Source organism: Gorilla gorilla, chromosome 1, assembly GCF_029281585.2.
Source record: "Gorilla gorilla gorilla isolate KB3781 chromosome 1, NHGRI_mGorGor1-v2.1_pri, whole genome shotgun sequence".
Lineage (NCBI taxonomy): Eukaryota > Metazoa > Chordata > Mammalia > Primates > Hominidae > Gorilla > Gorilla gorilla.
In genome coordinates, this window is record NC_073224.2 from 129,182,039 (window position 1) to 129,207,125 (window position 25,087).

The 25,087-nt window shown below is 45.5% G+C and overlaps 1 protein-coding gene across 2 annotated transcripts; it reads right to left on the reverse strand.

Annotated features, from left to right (window-relative positions):
- Positions 1-9,703: 9,703 nt before the first annotated feature.
- GSTM5 (glutathione S-transferase mu 5) lies at positions 9,704-15,713 on the reverse strand. Of its 2 annotated transcripts, NM_001367594.3 has the most exons (8): positions 15,624-15,713; positions 15,279-15,354; positions 14,786-14,850; positions 14,404-14,485; positions 14,208-14,308; positions 12,927-13,022; positions 12,729-12,839; positions 9,704-10,631 (listed from the first exon to the last, which is right to left on the reverse strand). In NM_001367594.3, the coding sequence occupies exons 1-8, from the start codon at positions 15,657-15,659 to the stop codon at positions 10,542-10,544; spliced, it is 657 nt and encodes a 218-aa protein (NP_001354523.2). In that variant the 5' UTR covers positions 15,660-15,713; the 3' UTR covers positions 9,704-10,541. The 2 variants fall into 2 exon arrangements, 1 of the variants encoding a protein (NP_001354523.2); XR_010133389.1 differs by lacking the exons at positions 14,786-14,850; positions 15,279-15,354; positions 15,624-15,713 and having other exon boundaries at positions 10,542-10,631; positions 11,480-12,839; positions 14,404-14,539.
- Positions 15,714-25,087: the final 9,374 nt, after the last annotated feature.

A 25,087-nucleotide genomic window follows, 5' to 3' on the forward strand; every position in this document is an offset into this window, starting at 1 on the left:
TTTCTTCTGAATTGACTGAATTCTGTTTTCACCTGATTTTTTAACTAAAATATTTATTGCAACAGAGGCTACTCTTGAGTTAAGGAAGAATGTAGTTTAGACACTTAGACATGTCTTTGTTTAAAAAAAATTTTTAAGTGCACTGTAAAAGCATCATATGTTCTAGCCTCATAATAATTCTCCATTTTTGGAGACCCAGGATTCATTGTGGGTTCTGCCCAGAACTCAGAGATCCAGTTAAAAAAATAGGTAGTTCCTATCTAAATAAAATTGGTCTCCTTAGACAATCCAATGATAAATTTCTATAATTTTATGTTCAATTGGCAAATAAATCCATTTTTAATTTCCCTCTAGCTCACCAGACATTCTATTTGTACCTTATGATATACATTTAGTTATCTAAACTGTCAGGCCTCTGAGCCCAAGCCTGCACATATACATCCAGAGGGCCTGAGGCAACCGAAGAACCACAAAAGAAGTGAAAATGGCTGGTTCCTGCCTCAACTGATGACATTACCTTGTGAAATTCCTTTTCCTGGCTCATAAGCTCCCCCACTGAGCACCTTGTGACTCCCGCCCCTGCCTACAAGGGAACAACCCCCTTTGACTGTAATTTTCCACTACCTACCCAAATCCTATAAAACTGCCCCCCCCCAAACTCCCTTTGCTGACTCTCTTTTCAGACTCAGCCCACCTGCACCCAGGCGATTAAAAAGCTTTATTGCTCACACAAAGCCTGTTTAGTGGTCTCCTCACATGGATGCGCATGACATTTGGTGCCGTGACTTGGATCAGGGGACCTCCCTTGGGAGATCAATCCCCTGTCCTCCTGTTCTGACACTGCACTGCCTCTTGCAGCCACGCGATAAATTGTGCATAAGGCTCCCTTGATCCCTGCATAACATGTGGAAAAGTCTGCACTGGAACTCTCTCTTCAGGAATTGTGCTCCAGACACATTTGGTGGCTAAGGCAGACTGGTGGTAAGTGGCCTCTGGGAGTGTTAATTGTTATACCAGATCTGAAAAGGGGCCACTACATGTTAGCATTTCCTCTGTAATGTGTCCTTGACCAGCGGTGCAATTCTGCCTAGCCTGGTCTGCTCACATTTCTTGCCAATTTAAACTCCATGTCAGATATGCACTGGCGGATAAGCAAGTGTGAGCCAAATGTTTTATATCAAAGGGTGGAAGGCACATGGCTCCAAACACTGATTCTAACAGCCCTATAGTAAATGGGCTTTGCCCTCTATTATTAACCACGCTAGCTTTTAATTCTTTTATAATTGAAACTCTACAAGAGTGTGTTCATGTAAAAGATGTTGTAGGTCATTCAGATCAGGCCTTACAGTAATAGGAAAAGCGCAAGGTCCTAAAGGTTCACCAGCCATAGCAGCAGCACGCAAAATTTTTTATATGGGGGTTTCTGCTTCTGTTATTGGAGGGGGTGGCAGAGGCCAATTCTCCTCTCCTTTTTCCTGCTTAGCAAGTGGCCAAATCTCCTCCCCTTTCTCTTGCTCATTATTTTCAATAGGCGCTGTCAGAGGAATAAATAATCTTTTTAATTCTTGAGACTCAGAACCTGACTCCTGTTGTCCGACAGAATTAGAAGGAGACAGCAGCAGTAGGATTGTGCAAACCAAACCCCAAGCAGAAAAAAACAGAAGGGTCTACTTTAAGACATTTTCGATGAGCCCGTTTCAATCCTTCTCCTATTCTGTCCCAATTTTCCACATCAAGAGTGCCTGCCTGCAGAAACCATGGGTTATGCATAATAACCTCCTGCAGAAGCTTAGTTAATGTTTGCGAATTAACTTGAGCCCCAGGCTGTTTCAACAGAACTTTAAGCAACTGCACATAATGTTTTTCTTCAAGAGACAAATTCTGCCCCATGTTACCCTGATTCAGAAAATTCCCATTCCCAGTACTTCTTTAGAGCACTGACCTTATATCCACTGCCAGCAGATTCATCCCAGGGTCCCTGTTCATCTGGTCAATTTCACTTCCTCTGCTCCAGCAGACCTTCTTTGTTCATGTCCTCAAGACCCTGTTTTCAGGCAGCACTTTGCTGTGGACCTTGCTGGACTGAACAAAGGAGGACCAAGGCGGGAATAAAGACAAAGACTGAAGAGTATGTTTTGAAGAAGGGGGTCGGGGGACTCCTTGCTTCTAGTGAACAAGGGCCCTGAGCTTTTAGAGTCCTTCATATTTATTGAGTAAAGGAGATAGGGAGAAGGGGATGGTTGTGGTCAGCTGCTTGACTTAGTGCAGGCCTGCATGACTACATTATTTGAACAGTAGGCTCCAGATGTCCCAGTAGATAACCTCAAGGAGCACGGCACCAGGGAGTGACTACCCTCAGCATACCTTCTGGCGGCAGGCGCAGATGCAAGTTTGCTCACATTCTGTATTCATGATAAACAGTTTGCTGTTTGATCATATAGCCTCCAGTGGAATGCTGAGTGGGTCACAACCCTCAGGCTTTTGGTTCCCAACACAATAATAATCTGTTTTCATTTGTAACAGGACACAATTGGAGAAACTGGTTATTTTACCAAAGCTTTAACTTGAATGGTATGCTTTCCTTTAAGGAATCAAACTTGATTTATGGAGCCAATAAAGCCACTTGGGAAACTGGACTCATAGCTTTGTCCACCTGTGGTAGGTAAAGAATGTCACTTTCTGACAGGCCCAGGAGCCCCAAGTTTACTTTGGAACCTCAAGGGGAGAGGATCACCCAACTCATAGGTATTTGATGGCACAAACCCATGGCTGAGCTCAGCTTTAAAACAGTCTTATCTGAGATTCCTCCTGTGAACACAGAAAATGTGACACAAGTTTCAGAAAATCTGAGACAGGTCTTTCTTTCTTTCTTTCTTTCTTTCTTTCTTTCTTTCTTTCTTTATTTATTTATTTATTTATTTTTAGAGGGAGTTTTGCTCTGTTGCCCAGACTGGAGTGCAATGGCACAATCTCTGCTCACTGTAATCTCCACCTCCCAGGTTCAAGCGATTTTCCTGCCTCGGCCTACCAAACAAGTAGCTGGGATTACAGGCGTCTGCCACCATGCCCAGCTAAGTTTTGTATTTTTAGTAGAGACGAGGTTTCGCCATGTTGGCCAGGCTAGTCTTGGACTCCTCATCTCAGGTGATCCGCCTGCCTCGGCCTTTCAAAGTGCTGGGATTACAGGCATGAGCCACCGTGCCCAGCCAGGTCTCAGTTAATTTAGAAAGTTTGTTTTGCCAAGGTTGAGGATGAGTACCGGTGGCACAGACTCAGGATGTCCTGACAACATGTGCCCCAGGTGTTCAGGGCACAGCTTGATTTTATACATTTTAGAGAGACATGAAACATCAATTAATATGTATAAAGAACTACATTGGTTTGGTCTGGAAAGGTGGGACAACTTGAAGCACCCACCTGCTTCGAGTTGTCCAGCCTTTCTGGATGGAACCAATGTACTTTTTACATATATTGATAAGCCGTAGCTTTTATATATATTTACAAACCAAGCTGTGCCCCGACCATCTTGGGGACATGTTGTCAAGGACTTTCTGAGACTGTGTCATGGCCACATCCTTCACCTTGGCAAAATAAACTTTCTGATTTAACTTGGACCTCTCCCAGATTTTCTGGGTTTACAAGTTCATGGTCTGGCTTATTTCTTCCTTGCTTAGGCCAAATTGAAATGAAACATTTCTGAAAACTAACAGGGATTAGCTCTTAATGTTATTATGGGGTTTACAATGGAAATAATTACAGATAACTGACACGTGAGACTTAAATCCGGAAGAAAAGATTAAATGGGTCTGGGTATATTTGAATTTTAAATGAATAGGTGCTGCTGTGTGGCCTGACTTGGAGACAGCGGGCCAACCTAGTGTTCGCAGGAGATGTTTTCCATGATGCAAAATAATAGGAATAGAACACACCAGCTAATAATGTTCATGTTGTATTGGAAGTTTGAAGGAAAATTAGAATTATTAAATAGGCCTGTACTTTATCTTCTGTAGTACAACACTTTCAATTATATTAACAGATAATCTTTTTGAACTGTGACCAAGACCCTATCTGCTTCTTTCCAAAATTATGTTTCAGGCCGCACGCAGTGGCTCATGCATGTAATCCTAGCATTTTGGGAGGTGGAGGGAGGCAGAGGCAGGCAAATCACTTGAGCCCAGGAGTTCAAGACCAGCCTGGGCAACATGGCAAAACCCCATCTCTACAAAATACAGGAAAAAAAATTAGCCAGGCATGGTGGCATGTGCCTGTAGTCCCAGCAACCCAGGAGGCTGACGTGGAAGGATCACCTGAGCCCAAGGAAGTCAAGGCTGCAGTGAGCCATGATTGCACTACTGCACTCCAGCTTGGGCGATAGAGCAAGAGCTTGTCTAAAAAAAAAAAAAAATTATGTTTCAACTGGGAAGAGAACTAAAGGTATGCAGGGAATGTAGGGTGTCTGTTGGGCCTTTTGGACAGAATATGCTTTGAGAGGATTTGTTGGGGCTATTCCAAAAGGTGGAGTCCTCTGTGGAAAATCAGATCTGTTTACAAGGAGTATGACAATTAACATTTGCGGAGAGAGTTGTTCCGGAACCCATCAGAATGGACCACTCTTGCTCACTGCTTCCAAGTCTCAGGTTACCATGTGGTAGTGGCCAGTCTGTCTCTGTGTCTCTGTCATCAGTAAGAGTTTCCCTCACCATTCCACACAAGCCACATGAGCCTAAAAAATGTAGGGTAACAAAGTGGGATGACAGTAAACCTGAGTGGGGTCACAGAGGGATGGAGACAAGAGCCAATCCAAGGAGTGACTTTGGGTTGTTCATATCAATGCTTAGTATATAAGTCTTATTATGCAATATCTCTTCAGAGTCCCTTCACCAAAGAAGTGCATTCTATAAGCATTGTAAATAAATGCAAAACAGCTTATTTGCAAATCTGAGTGCAGCCTGTTTCCTACTGTATCATATAGGCTTACCTAATTTTTCCCTTTTTTCCACTTCCCATTTCATTTGTTATTTTATAGAGGGTGAATTGGGGTTTGTTTTTCTCTTTCTTTCATCCTTTATTATTTTTTTTTTTTCAGAGGTGAGGTCTCACTATGTTGCCCAGGCTAGAGTGCACTGATTATACACAGGTGCAATCATAGCTCACTGCAAACTTCTGTCCTCAAGCGATCCTCCCACCTCAACCTCTAGGATAGTTGGAACTGCAGGCCTGCACCACAACACCCTGCCCAAATTGGGGGTTATTATCTTTACACTTTAGTCTCTTGTTTTCAAAATATCAATATGAACATTACCCACAGATTCCAAACTTGGAAGTGGATGCAGGAAATGACACTTTGCTTACTTTCTGTTTTAGGAGAAAGAGGGTGAATGTGTTTTCATTTGTACAAGGCATGGTTGCATATGTTAAGCAGGAGCATTTTATAGTAGTGACTGTTATGGTAATAAATGGAAATGTACATATAGAAAAATAATGCTTTTGTCAGGTATCTCTCATCTGCGTCTTTTTAACACTCTTCCTGTAGGTGGGGAATTTCTCACATTAGAAGTCTCACCTTCCTGAGGTAGAAGACTGCTTTCCCAATATCCATTCTCCCTATCTTCTTTTGTCATAGAATCTTCATTTCTCCCGGGCACATTACTTCCCAGACAAAAGATGTCATTTCCAATGTGACTAAGTTCTAACCAATGATGATAAGCAGAAATGGTGTATGTTATTTCTAGGAAGTTTCTTTAAAAGGGAAGGAGCAACTGCCATTCCTCTTTTTCCCTCCTGTTGTTTGGAATGCAGCTGTGATGGTTGGACTCTAGCAACCACTTTGGACAAAGAGGTGACATGGAGAAGGGAAACCACATGCTGAAGATAAAGTTAAGAAGCTAAGTCACTAAGGCCATTGTGAAGCTGACATTACCAGCACTTAACTGTCTGCCTCAAAAAACCTTTTTACATGAGAAATAGAAGTCTGTCCTATTTAAGTCACTGCTATTATTTGGCTATATATAGCAGAACTTAATGTGAACTAATCCACTTGATCTTCCAGCCTCCCTTGTGGCTGAGGCAAAGTCCTCTGCCCCAGACTCTGTTAATTGCACACAGTGGTGGAAGACTTCAGTTTTAAAGAAGCAAGCCCTGCTTCTTTGTTTTCTTATGAGAAGGGCAGTGGTGGAGGGATCAGGATTTTGGAGACAGCAGTGGTGAGACTGGTATCCAGTGCCACATGTCATGGGTAGGGGTTCTGGTGTTGGTGCCCAGCAATGGCTGTGGTGCCTTCTCTAGAATAATCCCACATATGATTAGGCATATTTCCTGGCTACCCAGGTTCCAAGGCCAACTCCCTGGCCCTCCCGGGGATTCAGTGAGCTACCTGATATAGCTAATAAATTCTTTTGCTGTTTTAGCAACAAGGAACTCTAAGTGATATGCCACCCACCTCAGGTCTAGCAGAAGATAAAGATCTTATCTTTAATACCTTAGCCTCTATCCTACCTGCTTTGAAACACTGGCTCAAACCCAAGGTTTCTCCTAAACTTGGGTTTAATTAACCTTTATCTCTACTTTTCTGGATGTGGGAGAGATGTAACTGGCTACCAAAATCCATTGTTCCATTATAATATGCATCTATCCTTGCAACTAGATATGGCCACACAACTGAATCTCACCAATGGAATGTGAATGGTTGTGATGTGGGCAACTTCGGCCTCACTTGCATAATGGGAAGTCGCTTCCTTGGCTTGGGCAATACAGCTCCAACCAAGGAGATAAGGAAGCACCCTAAGGAATGACAGAGGCACGAGATGGAAGGAGCTCGAGTCCCTGAGTAACTTCATGGAGCAGGACGGCTTCCCAACAACCTAGAGTCTTCCCTGTAGAACTGTTACACAAAAGGAGAATAAACTGTTTTCTATAAGCTGCTGTCTTGGGGTCTCTTTCAGCTTCATCTTTTTCTGCTAATACAAGGGTAATGGGTACATATAAGGCATAGAAGTTGTAATTAACAACAGATGATTACAGATGAATGCAGAAGCCACCAACACAGGCCGCTGTGTTTTCTGAGCACATCTCATTTTCTGATTCTATTCCGTTAATAGAAGGGGGAGATGCACTAAACACCGTATGAGCACTGCCACAAGGCACCGAACAATCTCACGGTCCAGGACTTCTGCTAGGTACTAGCCACCATTACATTATCCTTTTTGGTGGCTCAGTGTGAGGTATATAGGTTATACTACTTCTGTCTCTGACCTTAGAATGTATGTTTTTATCTTTTATAATTTTGACCACAATGTTTAGAAAATCATTTTCATTTGCAATTCTCTTTGTTTACCACATCTTCCCCCTTTTTAAAGGATTGAGTTAATGTTTTTGATAATCACATTTCCAATCTTAAATGTAATGTTTTACCTTTAATATAACTATGCACTTTTAATTTGAGCTTCTAAATCAGGAATCAGAAAACTACCACCACCTGCTGTTTTTTGTTCTGTTTTGGTTTTATTATTTTATATTGTGGTAATATACACATAACACAAAATTACCATCTTAACCATGTTAACAATTCACTGACATTAAATGCATTCATAGTGTTATGCAACTATCCCCGCTATCTAGCTCCATAACTCCTTTCATCTTATAAAACTGGAACTCTATACACCTAAAATAATATTTTCCTATTCTCTTAGCCACTGACAATCAGCTTCCTACTTTCTCTTTAGATATTTTTTGACTATGTAACATAAGTGAGATCATAAAGTTTTTGTCCTTTTGTGACTGGATTCTTTCACCTTGCATTATGTCCTCAAGGCTCACCCGTGTTGTAGCATATGTCAGAATTTCCTTTCTTTGTGAAGGCTGAATAATATTCCTTTGTATGTATACATGATATTTCATTTATTCATTCATCTGTTGATGCACACTTGGATTGCTTCCACATTTTAGCTGTGTAATACTATTGTGAACATGGGTGTACAAGTATCTCTCTAAGAGCTTGCTTTCGGTTCTTTTGGGTGTATACTCAGAAATTGAATTGCTGCATCATATAGTAATTTTATGTTTAATTTTTTGAGGAACTGCCATACTGTTTTCCACTGTGGCGGTACCATTTTGCATTCTTACCAACAGTGCACAACAGTGCACCAGTATCTCCATACTCTCACCAGCACTTGTGATTTTCTGCTTTTCAATACCATCCTAACCAGTGCGAGGTGGCATCTCATTATAGTTTGGATTTGCATTTCTCTAATGATGAGTCATAGTGAGCATTTTTTCATGTGCTTAGTGGACATTTTTATATCTTCTCTGGAGAAATGTCTATTCAAATCGTTTGCCCACTTTTGAATCAGGTTGTTCGGTTTTTGTTTTGTTGCAGTAACCTGTGTTTGTAAATAAAGTTCCATTGGAATGCAGTGTCCCACCATTCATTTATGTATTGTCTATGACTGCTTTTACACTATGATAATAATGCTGAGTCATTATGACAGAGCCCATTGGCCTGCAAAGCCTAAAATGTTCACTACCAGCCCTTTGCAAAAAGTGTTTGCTGACATCTGTTCTAGATCTATGTCTATTTTACTCGTTTAATATTTTCATACTGTCTACTTATCTTTTATCATAGTATTAACTCCTAACTTCTATTACTTTTTCCTTTTTATTTTTATCCCTTCTGTATTGAAGTTAAGCATTCATAAATATTTGGCTCAACTAATTTTTCTTACCAGTTTCATAAGATTCTAAATTTGCTCAAATTTTTTTTTTTTTTTTTTTTTTTGAGACAAGGGCTCACTGTCGCCCAGGCTGGAGTGCAGTGGTGCGATCTTGGCTCACTGCAGCCTTGACTTCCCGGGGTCAAGCGATCCTCCTACCTCAGCCTCCTAACTGGGTGAGCACCACCATGCCCAGATAATTTTTGTATTTTTTGTAGAGATAGGGTTTCACCATGTGGCCTGGGCTGGTCTTGAACTCCTAGACTAAAGCGATCCACCAGCATGGGCCTCCCAAAGTGCTGGGATTGATTACAGGAGTGAGCCATTGTGCCCAGCAAATTAGTCATTTACTTCTTAATGTCCTTAACATTACACCTATTGCTCCCTTTTCAAGTGCAGCTGCAGGCAGTGATCATCTGGACAATGGCCCCACAAGACTCTCCTCAAAATCTCCCTGTTCTGGGCTACATCTCAAGGCTGGGCCTTACCAAGGCCCAACTCCACTATCCAGCCACTGTTGGAGGAACCTGCTCATCAGATGGTTATCCAATGAGTCCTGCTCCTTTGCGGATGGCTTCATATAAAATACTGACACCTGCTGACCACACAGATTGCTACTGTGTGACCCCACAAACCAGGCTTCCCCATCTCAGGTTAAGCTATTCAAAGGACAGCTAGCAGCTATTAAAGCTGAAGTTACAGAGAGCTACTGGCTCATTCTCTAAGACACGTACATGTAAAATCTTCTGAATGTTATCCTATATCTTCTCTGGTTAATACAACTATATCCAGAGCTCTAAATCCCAATAATGACTGTACAGGTTGGCAGAATCTTCCCTTGAGGGAATTCTTTGAAATTTTCACATGTGTTAAACATTTACTGTATTTCAGGAACTGTGAATGATACTAGAGGTAAAAAGTTCAGTAAGACATGGCTTTTCTCTTCAATAAATTTATGATTGAGTTTGGGTGAAAAACAAGTACCATGATTACAATACGGTGGGATATGTTTTATTGAGAAGTGTCATGACGAAGGATATCTAGATCAGGGAAGTCTATCAGGACAGGGTGAAAGAAGGCAGTCTGCCTGGGAGCTGCTCAGCCCCCTTCCCCATCAGCCTAGCCCCTCTTTGAACCATGCCAGTTCTAGACGGCCTACAGGAGCGCGAATGAGTGAGGAACTTGGCACAGAGCACCTTTCTGTAGTAATCCCCACAGTGAGGAACAGAGGGATGCAGCTAGAGAGCAGAAATGACCAAGGAAATTTATGAACCTGCCTGATCACCACCCCCAACACACACACACACACACACCCATCCACTAAGCTCTGGCTGTGGACAACAGAAGACAAAAAACCACCCACAATTCGAGCACAGTCCTGAGTCAAGGGAGCCTCAGGGAATAAGACAAGACAAGGCAGGCATGGTTCAGGCTTTACTGGGCATCACACGGAGCTGGGGTAGGGACCCAGCAAAGGGAGCACGGCATACAGATGGTCTTTGAGGACAGTGCTAGGGAGCTCAGAGATCAGTCTGGCTTCTCAAAGAAGAGAAAAGCACTGACAGGAAAAGTAGTCAGGTTGGCGTTAGTGCAGGAAAAGGAAGACGTTAGGAGGGGGACTTTGATGGAGGACAGTGGGGAGCTGAAGCTTTAAAGAGCCTCGATGCGGGGAGGGATGATGTTAGAAGAAAGGAAGCCAATGAGGCCTTGGGGAAGAGAAGAGAGTAGAAAGAAGGAAAAAGGAAGAAGGCAGGTCCAGGGAGTCAGGCTGTCCTCCAGGGTCACAGGCAGCAAGGTTGGCTCCTCCCTCCCATCTTCTGGCATCACGGGGCCCTATTTGCTGTTCCATGTAGCTGACTTTCCAAACAAAAGACCTCGGAAGAATTGGCTGGACTTCATGTAGGCAGAGATCTTCTTCAAACCCTGAGGGCGGGAAGAAGGGGCCAGAGCCAGGTCTGCTGTCTAGAAGGGCTCAATTAGCTTTGCTGCAGGCACAGCAGGTCAGGGCCCTGGCCACAGCCTTTCCATGTGGGCTCAAGTGCTGGAGCATCACACAGTCTCTTAGGGTCCCCAGCTCTTCTAAGTTAACTCTTCCAACTTCCTTTAAGTAATGTTATACCATAATAACAGCTACCATTTACGAAAGATCTACACTGTGCTGGGTGCTTTATATCCAACAGAAATTACAACACAGGCTTAGAAAATCCACTCGACTACCCTCCATGGTCAGTTCCATTATCACCGTTTCTCATATAGAAGAACAGAAGTTCAGCAACTTTCTCACACTCAAATAGCTAGTAAGTGGGACAGGGCTGGAATATAGCCTGGTTCTGTCTTCAGTTCTAGCATGTTTTTGCCAAATTCTCCTCCTCTTCCACCCAGCCACACCCCATGCCAGATCCTGTCACTCCTTGTCTGCACAAACATTCTCCTTTTTCACAGGGAGATTCTTGGCTTGCCTAGGATTGCACACACAGAAAGGACCTCCAGCAGAACAAAGGGGCTCAGAACACACCTGTGCAGCCAAGAAGAGAGCACAGATCTCACCCAATGACTTAGCAAAACCTGGATGAAACTGAATAGGGTAAGGGTGAACCACCAAAGGAAGGCCAGACCAGGCTCTAATCATTCCCATTAAAGCATGAAGTCCAAACTTCTCCACCTGGTACCTGAGCTAAATCTCCCTGTGTCCCTGTGCCCCCACCACATCTCCAGCCCTACTACTGCTAGCCAGGCCACATGACACTCAGCTGTGCTGCACACAATCTTACCAGGATTCAATGACCATGTAACTTCTAAAGAATTCAAAGAGATCCAGGGCTCCCTCTCCCCAAAGGGCCAGGGCCAGGCCCAGGCAGGCTCCATGCCCCAGCCCTCGGCTGTTCCCCACCGCTCCCCTCCCACCACCTCTTACATAACCCCAAGGCTGCTCAGGCTGGACCAGAACCAGAGCTGATGGGAACTAGCTGAGCAAGCAGATTTCTTGATGGGGAGTGGGAAAGGGAAACAGATTCTAGGCTCAGAAGCCTGTTGGACTAATGCCTCAAATCCCCAAATCTGTACTGAAGTAGGATTTGCTGCTCTCAAACAACTTCAACACAGGTGAGGGATGGTTCCCCGTGAGTGAGGGGCAGGCCCCAGGCCAGGTACCCAGGTGGTGCCACACACACCTCACAGGCTGCTCTGCCTGCAGGCCTCTCACTGCACTCATTTCCAGGATGGGGCAGTCATCTATGCAACTCCCACTGTGCCTCACATCCTGCCTCATGCAGAGGAGAAGATCGGTGAATAGGAGTAAAATCAGTGTGCTACTCATCTCACAGGGGGAAGACGTGGAACATTGGAGGGAAAAAAAGAGAGGAAGAAAGATAAAGAAGGAGAGTGCCCCAGCACAGAGCACTTCAACACACACTGCTTCAACAGGGGCACCCACATATGTACCCTAATCCAGCTCCAGCCACAGCTCCGGATCTCAGGATTTTCCACATGGGGGTCCGATCATGCAAAGCTTCTGGGGGTGGCTATGAATACTGCCTGCGGGTTTAGTACTCAACATCAATGCCACTGTGTGTCAGTCCTACTATTGCCAGCTGCATCCGTGGTCCTGAAGTGCTCTGCCTCTTTCAAAGTGTTCTGGGCTGTGAAACCCAGGCTGGATGAGGCCTGAGGCTTCTCCTTTTGTCACAAATGGGAGAGCCCTGACTGCCACCCATAGATCCAGAGGCTCACAGGGAGCCCAGCACAGCCTCCACTGGCTCTGGGACCCTGAGCAAAGGACTGACCCTCTCATTCTCAGTTTTCTTATCTCTAAAATGGGCAAGATAATTCTGTCACCCTGTAGGAATGTTGGAAATTTCAAATTCCACACAACAGGTATAATGTGCTGGGCATGATTCCTGGCATGAAGCCCGTACTCAATACATACGAGTTATTCTTTGTGTAGCTCCAGGACTGGGAAAGCATCTGAAAGGAGAGAAAGGAACAAGGGGCATCAAAGAGAAAGGAGGATGGGGGCATCACCTCAAAGCGGGAGATGAAGTCCTTCAAGTTTAGGAAGGCATCCAAGCACTTGGGCTCAAATATACGCTTCATGTCAAGGACATCGTAGGCAAGGAAATCCACAAAGGTGATCTGCAGAAGGCCAAGAATGTGTGGGCTGAAAACCCCAAAACACATGAAGTAAAACAGATCTCATTCCCCATATCACTCCTCCTTTACCTTGTCTCCTGCAAACCATGGCTGCTTCCCCAGAAACTCTGAGTAGAGCTTTAGCTTTTCAGGGAGTTCCTCCAAGTATTTTGGCTTCAGTTTCTCCTGAGGCAGAAAACAGCTGTCACCACCCTCGGACAAAATCTCCCTGCACAGACGTGGCCTCCCCAGGGCTGTGGACGGCCCAGGCTGGCCACGGGCAAGCAGCCATCTTCCCCACAACTAAAACTGGGGCAGTGCCCAGGCTTCAGTTGGATACATCAACATTTATTAGACTCTGACTGGGTGCCAGACCCTATCTGAAGTGATCAGAATGAGATGCTCTTCCTGAATCTGTCCTCACTGGCCTGCCAATAGCCTCTGGGTCAGCCACATGAGCGCCCGAGCACCTGGCAGCCTCTGGATCCAGACACGGGCAGAATCAAGGATGCAAAGAACTAAAGGAGCTCAGGGAAAGAAGTAGAAAGTTCCTTCTAATGGGGTGACAGAAGAAAACAATGAACATTGACTAGTTTCCAGGGAGATGAGAAGTTCAAGTTGAAAGGAAGGAGGGAGAGGAATAAAGGCCCTCTGGCTGCCTCTGAGCTGTCTGTTATGAAAATGCGCAGATCCCTGTGCATGTCAATGACAGCACTTGGAAAACTTTGAGGAGAAGATGCAATTTGAGGGTGCCATTACATTCCTTGGTCTTGTACTTGAGTCTGTATATTCTAGGAGCAGGTAGGTGATATAAATCAACTGACAGAAATGACCCATGACAGAGGCCAGAGGCCAGAAGAGATGAAGGAGATTCTGAACACAAATTTTACCATCTAGGAATTGAATTTCTACCCTGGGATACCTGGATCGTGTCCTAAGGTTGGTGGGAATTGCCTCTGCTTTTGTTGACATGACATTGGAGTTGTGAGAATAACTGCTGATAGTATGGGAAAGCACTTGGAGGATGAGTGGTACCAAGGACTTAAGAAAAGACCAGTGCGTGCAGGAATGCAAGAGTCCTGGCCCCAAATCCAAACTCTGCCAGGTGCAGCTCACTGGGGAGACTCACAAACTCTGGGTGGTAGCAGATCATGACCAGTTGCATCCAGTTGTCCGTGGTCTGGTTCTCCAAAATGTCCACAAGAATCTTCAGAAGAGGAGAAGATTCGTGTGGACATTTTGGAGAACCAGGTTATAGACATCTCCAGTCAGCTGGCCGGAGTCTGCTACAGACCTGACTTTGGAAGTCCCTCCCTGGTCTGGGCCAAAAGGCAGGGAAATGGGTGACTGGGAGTGGGGTGTGGGACTCACAAAATCTGGGTCATAGCACAGTCTGACCAGCTCCATGTGGTTATCCATAACCTGGTTCTCCAAAATGTCCACACGAATCTTCTCCTCTTCTGTCTCCCCACCTGCCACCCACAAAACACAGACTCAATCTCAGCATCACAGCCCAGCCAAGGAGGAGGTCACCGTCCCCCCACACATTGCAGCCACCCACACTCACACAGGTTGTGCTTGCGGGCAATGTAGCGCAGGATGGCATTGCTCTGGGTGATCTTGTGAGCCCCATCAATCAAGTAGGGCAGCTGGATAGATGGGAAACCGGGGAAGCTCAGTTGGGCCACCAGGCTCCCCAGCATCCCCTTCCCATATGCAAAGGCAGAGAGGAGACCAGGGCCCGCTCATGGCAGGCCTGAGATAGAAATACTGTCACACTAATAAATGAGCTGGGACACAGAACATCATGCAAGGGCTGTGTAGACAGCCAAGAGTGAGTGGAATTGGGCAGAAGACTCCTGATCTTAACACCTCTAAGCTGGGGAGAGGAGATGCAGTCAGAGACAGGTCGCACTTTCCCCCAAAACCGCCCCTTCCCCTGCACCTACATTGGGAAAGTCCAGGCCCAGCTTGAATTTTTCATTCAGCCACTGGCTTCTGTCATAGTCAGGAGCTGTGGTGGGGAAGAAGAAGTGAAAACAAACCTCCCCAGAGCCCAGCCCTCCTTCCCGGGGACCCTCCCAAGGAGCCAGTGGCAAGATCCCTGAGACAGGTGGATCTAGAATCTGACCACTCAGTCCCACATCCCAGGGTTCAGGGAGAAAGAATCCCACTGAGGGCTCTGGACCCCACAACGGCTAAGGCTTCCAGGGTTTAGGCAAGCCCTGGGAGACACCCAACCCAACTAGACAGGGTGTCCAGCATCCCACCCCAGCATTCTGCCTTGCAAGGCCAGAGGGCTCCCTCACGGGAGCTCAGGGAAGGGACAGCCTGCAGCTCCAGCAGGGGAGGCCTGCAGAGGCAGCCACAGGTGGCCACCATGGGTTGCTTGGTGCCAACTCAGCGTGAGTGGGCAGAGCCCGGACACGAGGGTGCCATTACCGTCCCCCAGCGTGTACTTCTTTTCCACATAGCTTGAGTCTGTGTATTCCAGGAGCAGGCGGATGGCGTGGGCCAGCTGGGAGAGATGGCCCGCGGCTCGGGTCAGAGATGGAGGGTCCCTGACTTGGTGACTTTCTCTGCACCAGGCGAGCCCCTAGTCTATACTGCACGTACCCGTTGCCTCCTCTACCCGCCCCCACCCCCAAACACACACACAGAGTCATGCACAGGCCCTTCTGAGGCGGGCAGCCCTGAAGAGGAACGGTCCCTAGAGCCAGTCCTGCAGCTACTCCACACATCCCCGCCTCCGCCCCCTGTCCCACCCACCAGAGGACCCTCGCTTACCCCACGGATGTCCCAGTACCCCAGAGTCATGGGCATGGTTCTGGTTGGTGCGGATTCTGCAGACAGGCCTAAACCGAGCAGGGCTCAGAGTATAAGAGCTCCGGAGAGGGGACAGGCGGGGACTTGCTGCGACCCCGCCCCTCGGCCCGCCACGACACGAAAGGCGCCATTCTGTAGGCCCCCGAGCGAGCGCCCAGGGCTGGAATCAATAAGCCCCCTCCCGCCTCGCAGTCCCCAGGGTTCCGGGAGCGAGGTCAGGGCGCCCAGAAGCCCAAAGCGGGGCTCGGCCTCGACAGCTTCCCCAACCCGCCCTGAGGCTCCACGAGTCCATCCAGCCCTTGCTAGGTCCACAGCGACTTGGCTGTGCGCTTGAGACACCAGCCAGATCCTAATGGAGCAAAGCTCTTCTCCCTTCTCCTCCCTGCCCGCGGTGTCCCTCAGCCTTCTCTCCGCTGCCGAGTTCCCAAGGGCTCTGGGAGACTCCGGCTGCAGGGGTCAGACTAAAAAGTGGTGGCCCCAACCTGGAAATTTAATTCAGCCCCTGTCACTGTAAGAGCAGGACTTCCTCTGATCCGAAAGCTACTCCGAGGGCTTAGTCTCCCCTCTAGCCCCGCCTACACAGGAACAGTGTCAGTGGTATAGGAAGGACCCCCAGGAAAAGGGCCAGAGTAAAGGAAATGTGGTCTGTGTTTTCTGTTAGGGGCCTTTGGGTACTGAGTCCTTCGGTCATCTGGCTAAGTACTATGTAAATTAGCCACTTCGTTTTTTGGCACAATTTATGAATCGAAATCCAAGGATCAGATCCAGCAAGTTGGTGAGGTATCTGAGGTGCCCCCTAGAAATGTCCAGCCAGTCCACTAGGTGAACCTCACAGAGACCAGAACAGCAACAGCAACAGCAACAGTGAGTGCAGTGGCCACAGAGAGCAGGAGAGGGAGGATGGAAGAACTTCCCGGACCAAACTGAGAGTGCGGCTGCTATTTCTCTAGGCCCAATAACGAGACGCAGATCAACTGGAGAGGAAGAGAGGTTTTATTTCTGCAACCAGTTACAGGGAGAAGGCCTGGAAATTACTACCAGACCAACTCAAAATTAAAGTTTTCCAGAGCATATATACCTTCTAAGCTATATGTCTACAAGTAAGTGTGCATTCATCTAAAGACATAAGTGATTAACTTCTTTAATCTGTAACTGAGGTCTGGGTCCTGAGGACCTTACTCTGGAGCCTCAGTCTATTTACTTAAATCTAAATGGGTCCAGGTGCAGGGGATGATTACCCTTATCTTGTCTCCTACTAAATCACGGAGGTTTGGGGAGTTCCTTCAGACTCCCAATAAACTTGTTTGTGGAGGCCTGGGGAGTTTCTTCAGACTCACAATAAAACTTGTTTAATTCTAAATAGGTCCTGTTAAGAATTCCTTCGTTGTTTCGTCATGCTTTAAGGCCCAGGAAAGGCCTAAGCAAAACTCTTGGTGGGCTTTTGTTACATCCAGCCTTTGTATAAAGGTACTGGCTTTTTTCAGCTTTTAATATTTAACTTCACCACTCAGTCAGTACTGAAACAGTTGTTATGGAGGCCTGTGTTAGTGACACCTGGCCTGCCACAGAACCTGTCCCTCAGAGAAGCCAGAATCTTGTCCTGCTGAGGAGGGAGGTCAGAGGATGGTGGCCAGAGAGGAGCCTGAGGGCTCCCCACAGGACAACAGGCAGGGACCCTCCCCTCTCCAGGTCCACCATTCTGGACCTGGACCTGGCTCCTGACCCATGTGTGTTCTTCAGTATGAGACGGTGGCTCCATGGCCTTTGAAGTCACACCGTGATATGTGACCCATGGTACAACCTCCGCAAGAACAATGTCCAACCTGCCAACTTTCTTCTTTCAAGGTAGAAGGAAGACTTTCAAAAGAGTTGTGCAATGGATTAGCCTGGGGTTGACTGCTTTGTTTAAAGGATATTACAAATAATAATGGATATATGGAAATAGATGATAGACCTTTAATGAGAAATCATTTTGCAATGTAAACCAGGCTATTGTGCTGCAAAAAAAGTAGTTTTTTGTTTTTTGTTTTTGTTTTTTTTTTTTGTAAATTAGCTAAAACATTGTTAGGACTCCAGAGGATGAAACCAGTATATCAAAAGTTTCAAACCACCTGGATAATGTGTGGTTTGGGGTTGAGTAAACAGGTAGACTTCATCACATCCCTATTAGGCCACAGAAATCAGGTGGTCAGCAGGGGGCTGCTAAGTTGGGGCACTTGGACACTGTGTCACTGAGGCTGGCAAGGCACAGTCCTTGTTGCAAACACTCCCCACCCATCCAGACCTGGGCAGTACTCCCAGCTCAGATACCTGGCAGGTATCCATGTTTAGGAAGCAGTTTTGGCCTCACAGTGAATTCTTACATAGATTTTCCTGCATTGAGGCAATAGCACCAGCACAGACACAAGTGCCTGGCCCTAGGAATCATTATATTTCTCATTATGCATTAAGAGTTTATGATTTTGAGTTAATGGGTCTTGAGCTGTGAAAGATAAGATGTCTAGATCCAATTGAAAAAAATGATTTTTTAAGAAAGCTAACACTCATGAGAATAATAATTTTGAAACACATAGAACCAGTACTGCTACATTAGTATTGTTTGAAATACTTGTTCCTTGGTGCCATAAAGAAATAGCACTTGAACATAAATTTAATTTCCTCAGCAAGGCTATCGGGGAACCTGCCCCCAATATTTCAACATAGGTTCTATTTTCCATAAGTGTCAGCTGGCTGAGAAATAAAGAGAAAGAGTACAAAAAGAGGAATTTTACAGCTGGGCCACCAGGGGTGTCATCACATATCAGTAGGACCGTGATGCCCGCCGGAGCCTCAAAACCAGCAAGTTTTTATTAAGGATTGCAAAAGGGGAGGGGGTGTACGAACAGGGGGTAGGTACAAAGATCACATGCTTTAAAGGGCAAAAAGCAGAACAGAGATCACATGCTTCTGAGGAAACAGGACAAGGGCAAAAGTAGAACTCCTGATAAGGGTCTATGTTCAGCAGTGCATGTATTGTCTTGATAAACATCTTAAACAACAGAACACAGGGTTCAAGAGCAGAGAACCAGTCTGACCACAAATTTGCCAGGGCCAGGTTTTTCCCCACCCTAGTAAGCCTGAGGGTACTGCAGGAGACCAGGGTGTACTTCAGTCCTTGTCTCAACTGCATAGGACAGACATTCCCAGAGCGGCCATTTATAGACCTCCCCCCAGGAATGCATTTCTTTCCCAGAGTATTAATATTAATATTCCTTGCTAGGAAAAGAATTTAGCAATATCTTCCCTACTTGCATGTCTATTTATAGGCTCCCTGCAAGAAGAAAAATATGGCTCTATTTTGCCTGACCCTGCACGCAGTCAGACCTTATGGTTGTCTTCTCTTGTTCCCTAAAAATCACTGTTATTCTGTTCTTCTTCAAGGTGCACTGATTTCATATTGTTCAAACACACATGTTTTACAATCAATTTGTACCGTTAACACAATTATCACAGTGGTCCTGAGATGACATATATCCTCAGCTTATGAAGATAACAGGATTAAGAGATTAAAGTAAGACAGGCATAAGAAATGTAAAAAGTAATTATTTGGGAACTGATAAATGTCCATATTAAAATGAAATATTTGCAATTTATGTTCCTCTGCCGCGGCTCCAGTCAGTCCCTCCATTTGGGGTCCCTGACTTCCCGCAACATCTCTCCCTTTCTTTTTATATAAATGTGCCATGGTGATGAAGGCTTATTCGTTCTCTCGGTTTTGACACAGGATTCTTTGGCTGGTCCAGCACACAGTATCCAGATTCCTTCTCGAGCTCCAACCAACATTACACTTTTCCTGGAGTCAAAACGGGAGTCAACACAAGTGTATAAATGACAATGCATTGGACAGTTTGATTGTTTGTCCAAATTTTGATATTTGCCACTAACAGCATGTAAGGAAGCTTAACACAACTCTGTATAGGAATAGTCAGGTTGGAGGTAAACAAAGCAGAATGTTTGAATCTATGTTGATACTCAGGGAGAGGAGCGGTGGTGGCAATGCCCGATGTTCTCCACCATAAAGAAGCAAACCGAGGTGCCGGGGGATGCTGAAGAAGTAGAGGGGCATACCTGGGTCGATAAGAATTATCGTAATGCCAATTGGAGTCCCGTAAAGGAGGATCAGCATCAAAAAGAGGAAAAGGGTTCAAAGGGGATTTATCATGGGGTTCAGAATCACAGATACTCGCAGTCCAGACATGACAATAGCCAATTTCCAAAGTTCTGGGTGTTCTGGGCTCAGAATGGGGAATATCATACAAGGCCTTGGGGGTGGAGGGTAATGTCCTTATCTTCCCATTTTAAGGGAAAGAATGAGCTGAACCACCTATGCAAAGTAGGATGATGATCCTCGTCCTCCCAATAAGAAATAAAATAAGTAGCCTCCAGGAATTCCCTTCCCCCAGAAGAGCAATTGTTTTTTAAATAGCCCTTTGGTGCCCAGTCTATTACTAAAGCATATGAGTCATTTTTTAATACTACTGCATGTGAGTTAACACAATCTCCCCAAATTAAAGTTTTAGATGGGCCCTCAAAATTTTTAGGACATAGTTTTCCTACAGGTTTATATTGAAAGTATGGGGTATCTCCTATTACTCCCCCTTTCATTTGTCTTAAAGGAGAAAGGGAGAGGCCGGAGACCAAATGTCCCCATTTTCCTGTAGCTAATCTCTCCAGAAGATAAGCAGCCCAGACTTGAGTTTCTAGATGGATACAACGAGGTGCATGTCCGAGGCACAGAGGAGGGTATTTATAACCCATAGTAACATTAAATGCAGTGCCTTCTTCTCCTGGTTGAGCCCCCGCTCAACCAGGTCATCTATAGCAATGGTCATCTATAGCTCCAGGCATCTACACACTATCGTTAGTGTAGATTTCCGCAGGAGCATTCATCCAGGTGAGAGGTCGAATAAGTGGAGGAAAGGGCACATAAGCCCAATAAGAATAATTTTGTGTAGCAGGCAAATCAGTGTGAGGGGAAACTGGTGAGACAGAAAGTATAAGGAGTAGAATTATTAAATAAAACCTATTGTAAGCGAGATCCAGTGCTGAAGGAGGAAGAGAAGAACAGAGGGATGTTATTTTCAGGCTAATAGAAATGGTGAGATTTTTAGGTTTGTAAGGAGAAAAAGAAAGGTAATTAGGAGAAGTGGGATTAGTTAGAGGGGTCTCTGTTGCCATTAGGGAGGATTGAATGAGATACATTTTGATTTGGTGTGCCAGTTTTTGAGGAGTTGGCACAGATCTCACCAGGTATGAGGGCAGTCTCTGACGTGGACATCTCTTCCCTGTGTTTTTCATTGTCAGTATTCACACGAAGTTTAAGTCTTCTAGTGGGCACCCAGACAGGGGATTGATGATCTCCTGGTGAAACACAAGCATACCCTCTTCCCCACATTATAATTGTTCCAGGTTCCCAGGTATTTGTCTGGGAGTTTTTCCATAACACTGGCTTGCCTTCATTTAGGGAGAATTTTTTGCATGTATAATGGTGTTCGGCTGCAGTCAGAGTATTGTCTTTAGGAACATTTAGAAAGTTTAAAGTAAACAATGCTAAATGGAATTGGGAGTGGGGAGTGGTTAAATTATGCTTTTAAACCAGCCTTGTCTTCTTTTACAGTAACTTGAAGAGGTTTAGTAATTCCTTCATGTTTTGGACCGAGACTGAGTCCAGGAACAGTCCCCACGTTTTCCATTATATGTTGACTGGGAGCACGAGAAGAGTTATGTGGAATATTAATTTCAGCCCCCCATTGTTCCAGCAAATCTCTACCCCAAAGATTAATGGGGATTGGCATGATATAAGGCTGAATTGTTCCCTTTTGACCATCAGGCCCAGTGCAAGGCAAGATAAATGTGCTTTGGTGAACTTCATCAGCTTTTCCAACCCTTACTAGTCCCATGTTAGTGGGATGTTTAAGCCAGGAAGAAGGCCATAAATTAGAGGAAATAATAGAAACATCAGCCCCAGTATCTACTAGGCCCTCAAACTTTTTTCCTTTAATATGTATGGTGCAGGTGGGCTGTTGTTTAGAAATTACTTTAATCCAATAAGCGGCTTTTTCACCGCCAGAGCCCATCCCAGGGCCCCCTGTCTTATCTCCTTTGTTTAAAACATATTAGGTAGTAAAAGTAGTTGAGCAATTGACTCACTGGCCGGAATGGAAACAGGAACCTCGGCAGACACGATTATTTTAATCTCATCAGAGGAATCAGAATTAATGAGACCAGTATGAACTATGATACCTTTAGCAGAGGTGGATGCCCTACCTAACACCAGGACCACCAAGCCTTGAGGTAAAGGGCCAGTGGCCCCCGTGGGGACAATTAAAGGCAAAGAATTCGGTAGTAAATTTAGAGGAGTGGTACTACAGAGATTGACTGCCCTGCCGCCTACTGTGGAGGTAGACAAGCATTGTACTGAGACAGAAGAAGCGGCTGGGACCCATCTGGGTTGGCTGTAGGTAAATTTGCCTGTGCTGGGGGCTGTATTGGGACCGCTTGAAGCGGAAACACAATATTGGTCTGAGTCTGAGGTGTCCCATTTGATACTGGGGCCTGGGACTGGCCCTGCTTCCCATTTCCCTGGTTCTGTGGCAAGGGATTGCCATCTATATCAGACTTAGAGTGGCAAGTACTTGCCCAGTGTTTACCTTTACGATAATGAGGGCAAACAGTAGCAAGAGCATTTGGCCATGTTTGTTGAGCTAGCTTGGCCACTTTTAACAGTGCAATTTTTTTTGGGTATGATGAAGTTGACCACAATTATAGCAGGCTCCAAGAAAAGAATTCAGTCAAGCCAGTTTGATTGCCATCCTTCATGGCCCGTGCCCACAGAATAGCTTTGTGGGTCTCTGATCCAATGCTTTCACAAGCTTTAATATATGCAGGCACACCTCGTGATCAGGTAAATTTTGTCATTAGACAGAACGCATGACCACTTTACACTCATGGTTCGCATTCTCAAAAGCTAACATATGAAGGAGAATACCTTGAGCGTAATCATCAGAGACAGATTTTGAACAGCATCTTGTAATTTAGCCAAAAAATCAAGATGTAATTCACTGCGACCCTGTTTAACAGTAGTAAAAGAAACAGGAGCTTGGCCTGGGGCACCTAGTTTATCCCAAACTGTCATACACAACTTTGTTACTTGTTCCGTGGTGAGAGCGTCAAAGTCTAATTGGGCGGTAGTGTCAGAGTGATTATCAGAGCCTGTGAGCTGAGCCTGAGTAATTAGAATGCCATCAACCCGATTTAGCTGAGCCTGCAGACGGGCCTCCTCTGACCACCAGGTACAGAATTGTAAATGCTGAGATGGAGTTAGAACAGCTTTTGCCAAAAGGTCCCATTCTGAAGGAAGCAAAATGACCTCAGTACAAAGAGTCTGTAATGCCATTTTAACATATGGAGAAGCATGACCATACTGAGCACAAGCATCCTTGAATTCTTTTGAAAAGGTAAGATTGAGCAGTGCATATCAACGCACTTGTACCCCTTGAGCATTGGGAGGTTCCAGCGCGACCGGATAAGCCCACGCCTCTAATCCACTTGTTTCTTTGTTCTGGGGTAATAAGCATTGCATGGAAGTTTCAAGAGCAGGCACATGAGATGGAGTTGGCATAGAAGTGACAGTAAAAGTATGTGTAGATAAGGGAAACTGAGGTTGAGGAGGTCGGACCAGTATGAGAGTGTGAGAAAGGGGCATTGGGGGAGCAGAAGAGACAGAAGCATACTGGTGATTATTGGGAAATCCTGTGCAACCAGAGTGGCAGGGGCGTCCATGTGTGAAGAAGGGTACAGAGAAGCAGGTTGAGTGAATGGCAAAGTGACTGGTTGAGGGACCGAAATGACAGGAGGGTGAGGGGCTGCGGTGGGGGAGGGCCTGCAGAATTACAGGTAAATTGTAGTTTGGTCTGGAGCCATTAGATGGCTCTGGAGGCAAAGCCTGCAAAGATTTGTAAAGGGAAGAGTTAGCATAGATATGATGCAGAGCTGTCCGAGTCGGGGCCATGGGAGCTACAAGTATCAGGTCTTCATGAAAAGAAATAAGATCATCAGAGGGTGACATTAAGCCAAAGTCACCGGAGTTAGATATTGAATCCTCAATATCATTAGATGGGGGAGGAGTAGGTGAAGGGAGAGGCTGAGCAGATAATGAAGCCCGAGTGGGAGAGGAAAGCTGTGGAAGAGGTAGAAGGTCGCCAGATTCAGAAAACTGTGGCAACTGCAGGGGGTCACAGGATTGGTATGTCATTAGGATGGCACATACCAAGGCCCAGTCACCCCAAACAGTGAAGGGAACATAATTTCCTGACGGGACCAGTTCCTGGAATTTTGCACCAACGCGATCCCATAGTTCCACATCTAATGTTCCCTTTTCAGGAAACCAAGGACAGTGTTCTTCCAACACCCTGAATAGGGTGACCATATTTTCCATGGGCACCCAAACTCCACCCTGTTTTAACAGGAGTTTAATATAGCAGAGATAAGCATAATGTTTAGACTCCATGTGACCCATAGTTACCCGAGACAATACATAGAAAATTCACCAATCATCAGGGAGCCGAACAAGCATTTCTGAGGACTGGACCGATGAACGTTTCTCCACACCTACCAAAGGGAATCAGGTTCCCACATGCACTTAGGAAAAAGAAAACCATGTTGGTGCGCCAGATATTGGGGGAACCTGCCTCAGTATTTCAATGTAGGTTCTTTCTACTTTCCATAAGTGTCAGCTGGCTGAGAAATAAAGAGAAAGAGTACAAAGAGAGGAATTTTACAGCTGGGCTGCTGGAGGTGACATCACATATCAGTGGGACCGTAATGCCCGCCCGAGCCTCAAAACCAGCAAGTTTTTATTAAGGATTGCAAAAGGGGAGGGGGTGTATGAACAGGCGGTAGGTACGAAGATCACATGCTTTAAAGGGCAAAAAGCAGAACAAAGATCACATGCTTCTGAGGAAACAGGACAAGGGCAAAATAGAACTCCTGATAAGGGTCTATGTTCAGCAGTGCATGTATTGTCTTGATAAACATCTTAAACAACAGAACACAGGGTTCAAGAGCAGAGAACCAGTCTGACCACAAATTTGCCAGGGCCAGGTTTTTCCCCACCCTAGTAAGCCTGAGGGTACCGCAGGAGACCAGGGTGTATTTCAGTCCTTATCTCAACTGCATAGGACAGACATTCATTCCCAAAGAGTCCGTTTATAGACCTCCCCCCAGGAATGCTTTCCTTTCCCAGAGTATTAATATTAATATTCCTTGCTAGGAAAAGAATTTAGCAATATCTTCCCTACTTCCATGTCCATTTATAGGCTCCCTGCAAGAAGAAAAATATGGCTGTATTTTGCCTGACCCTGCACGCAGTCAGACCTTATGGTTGT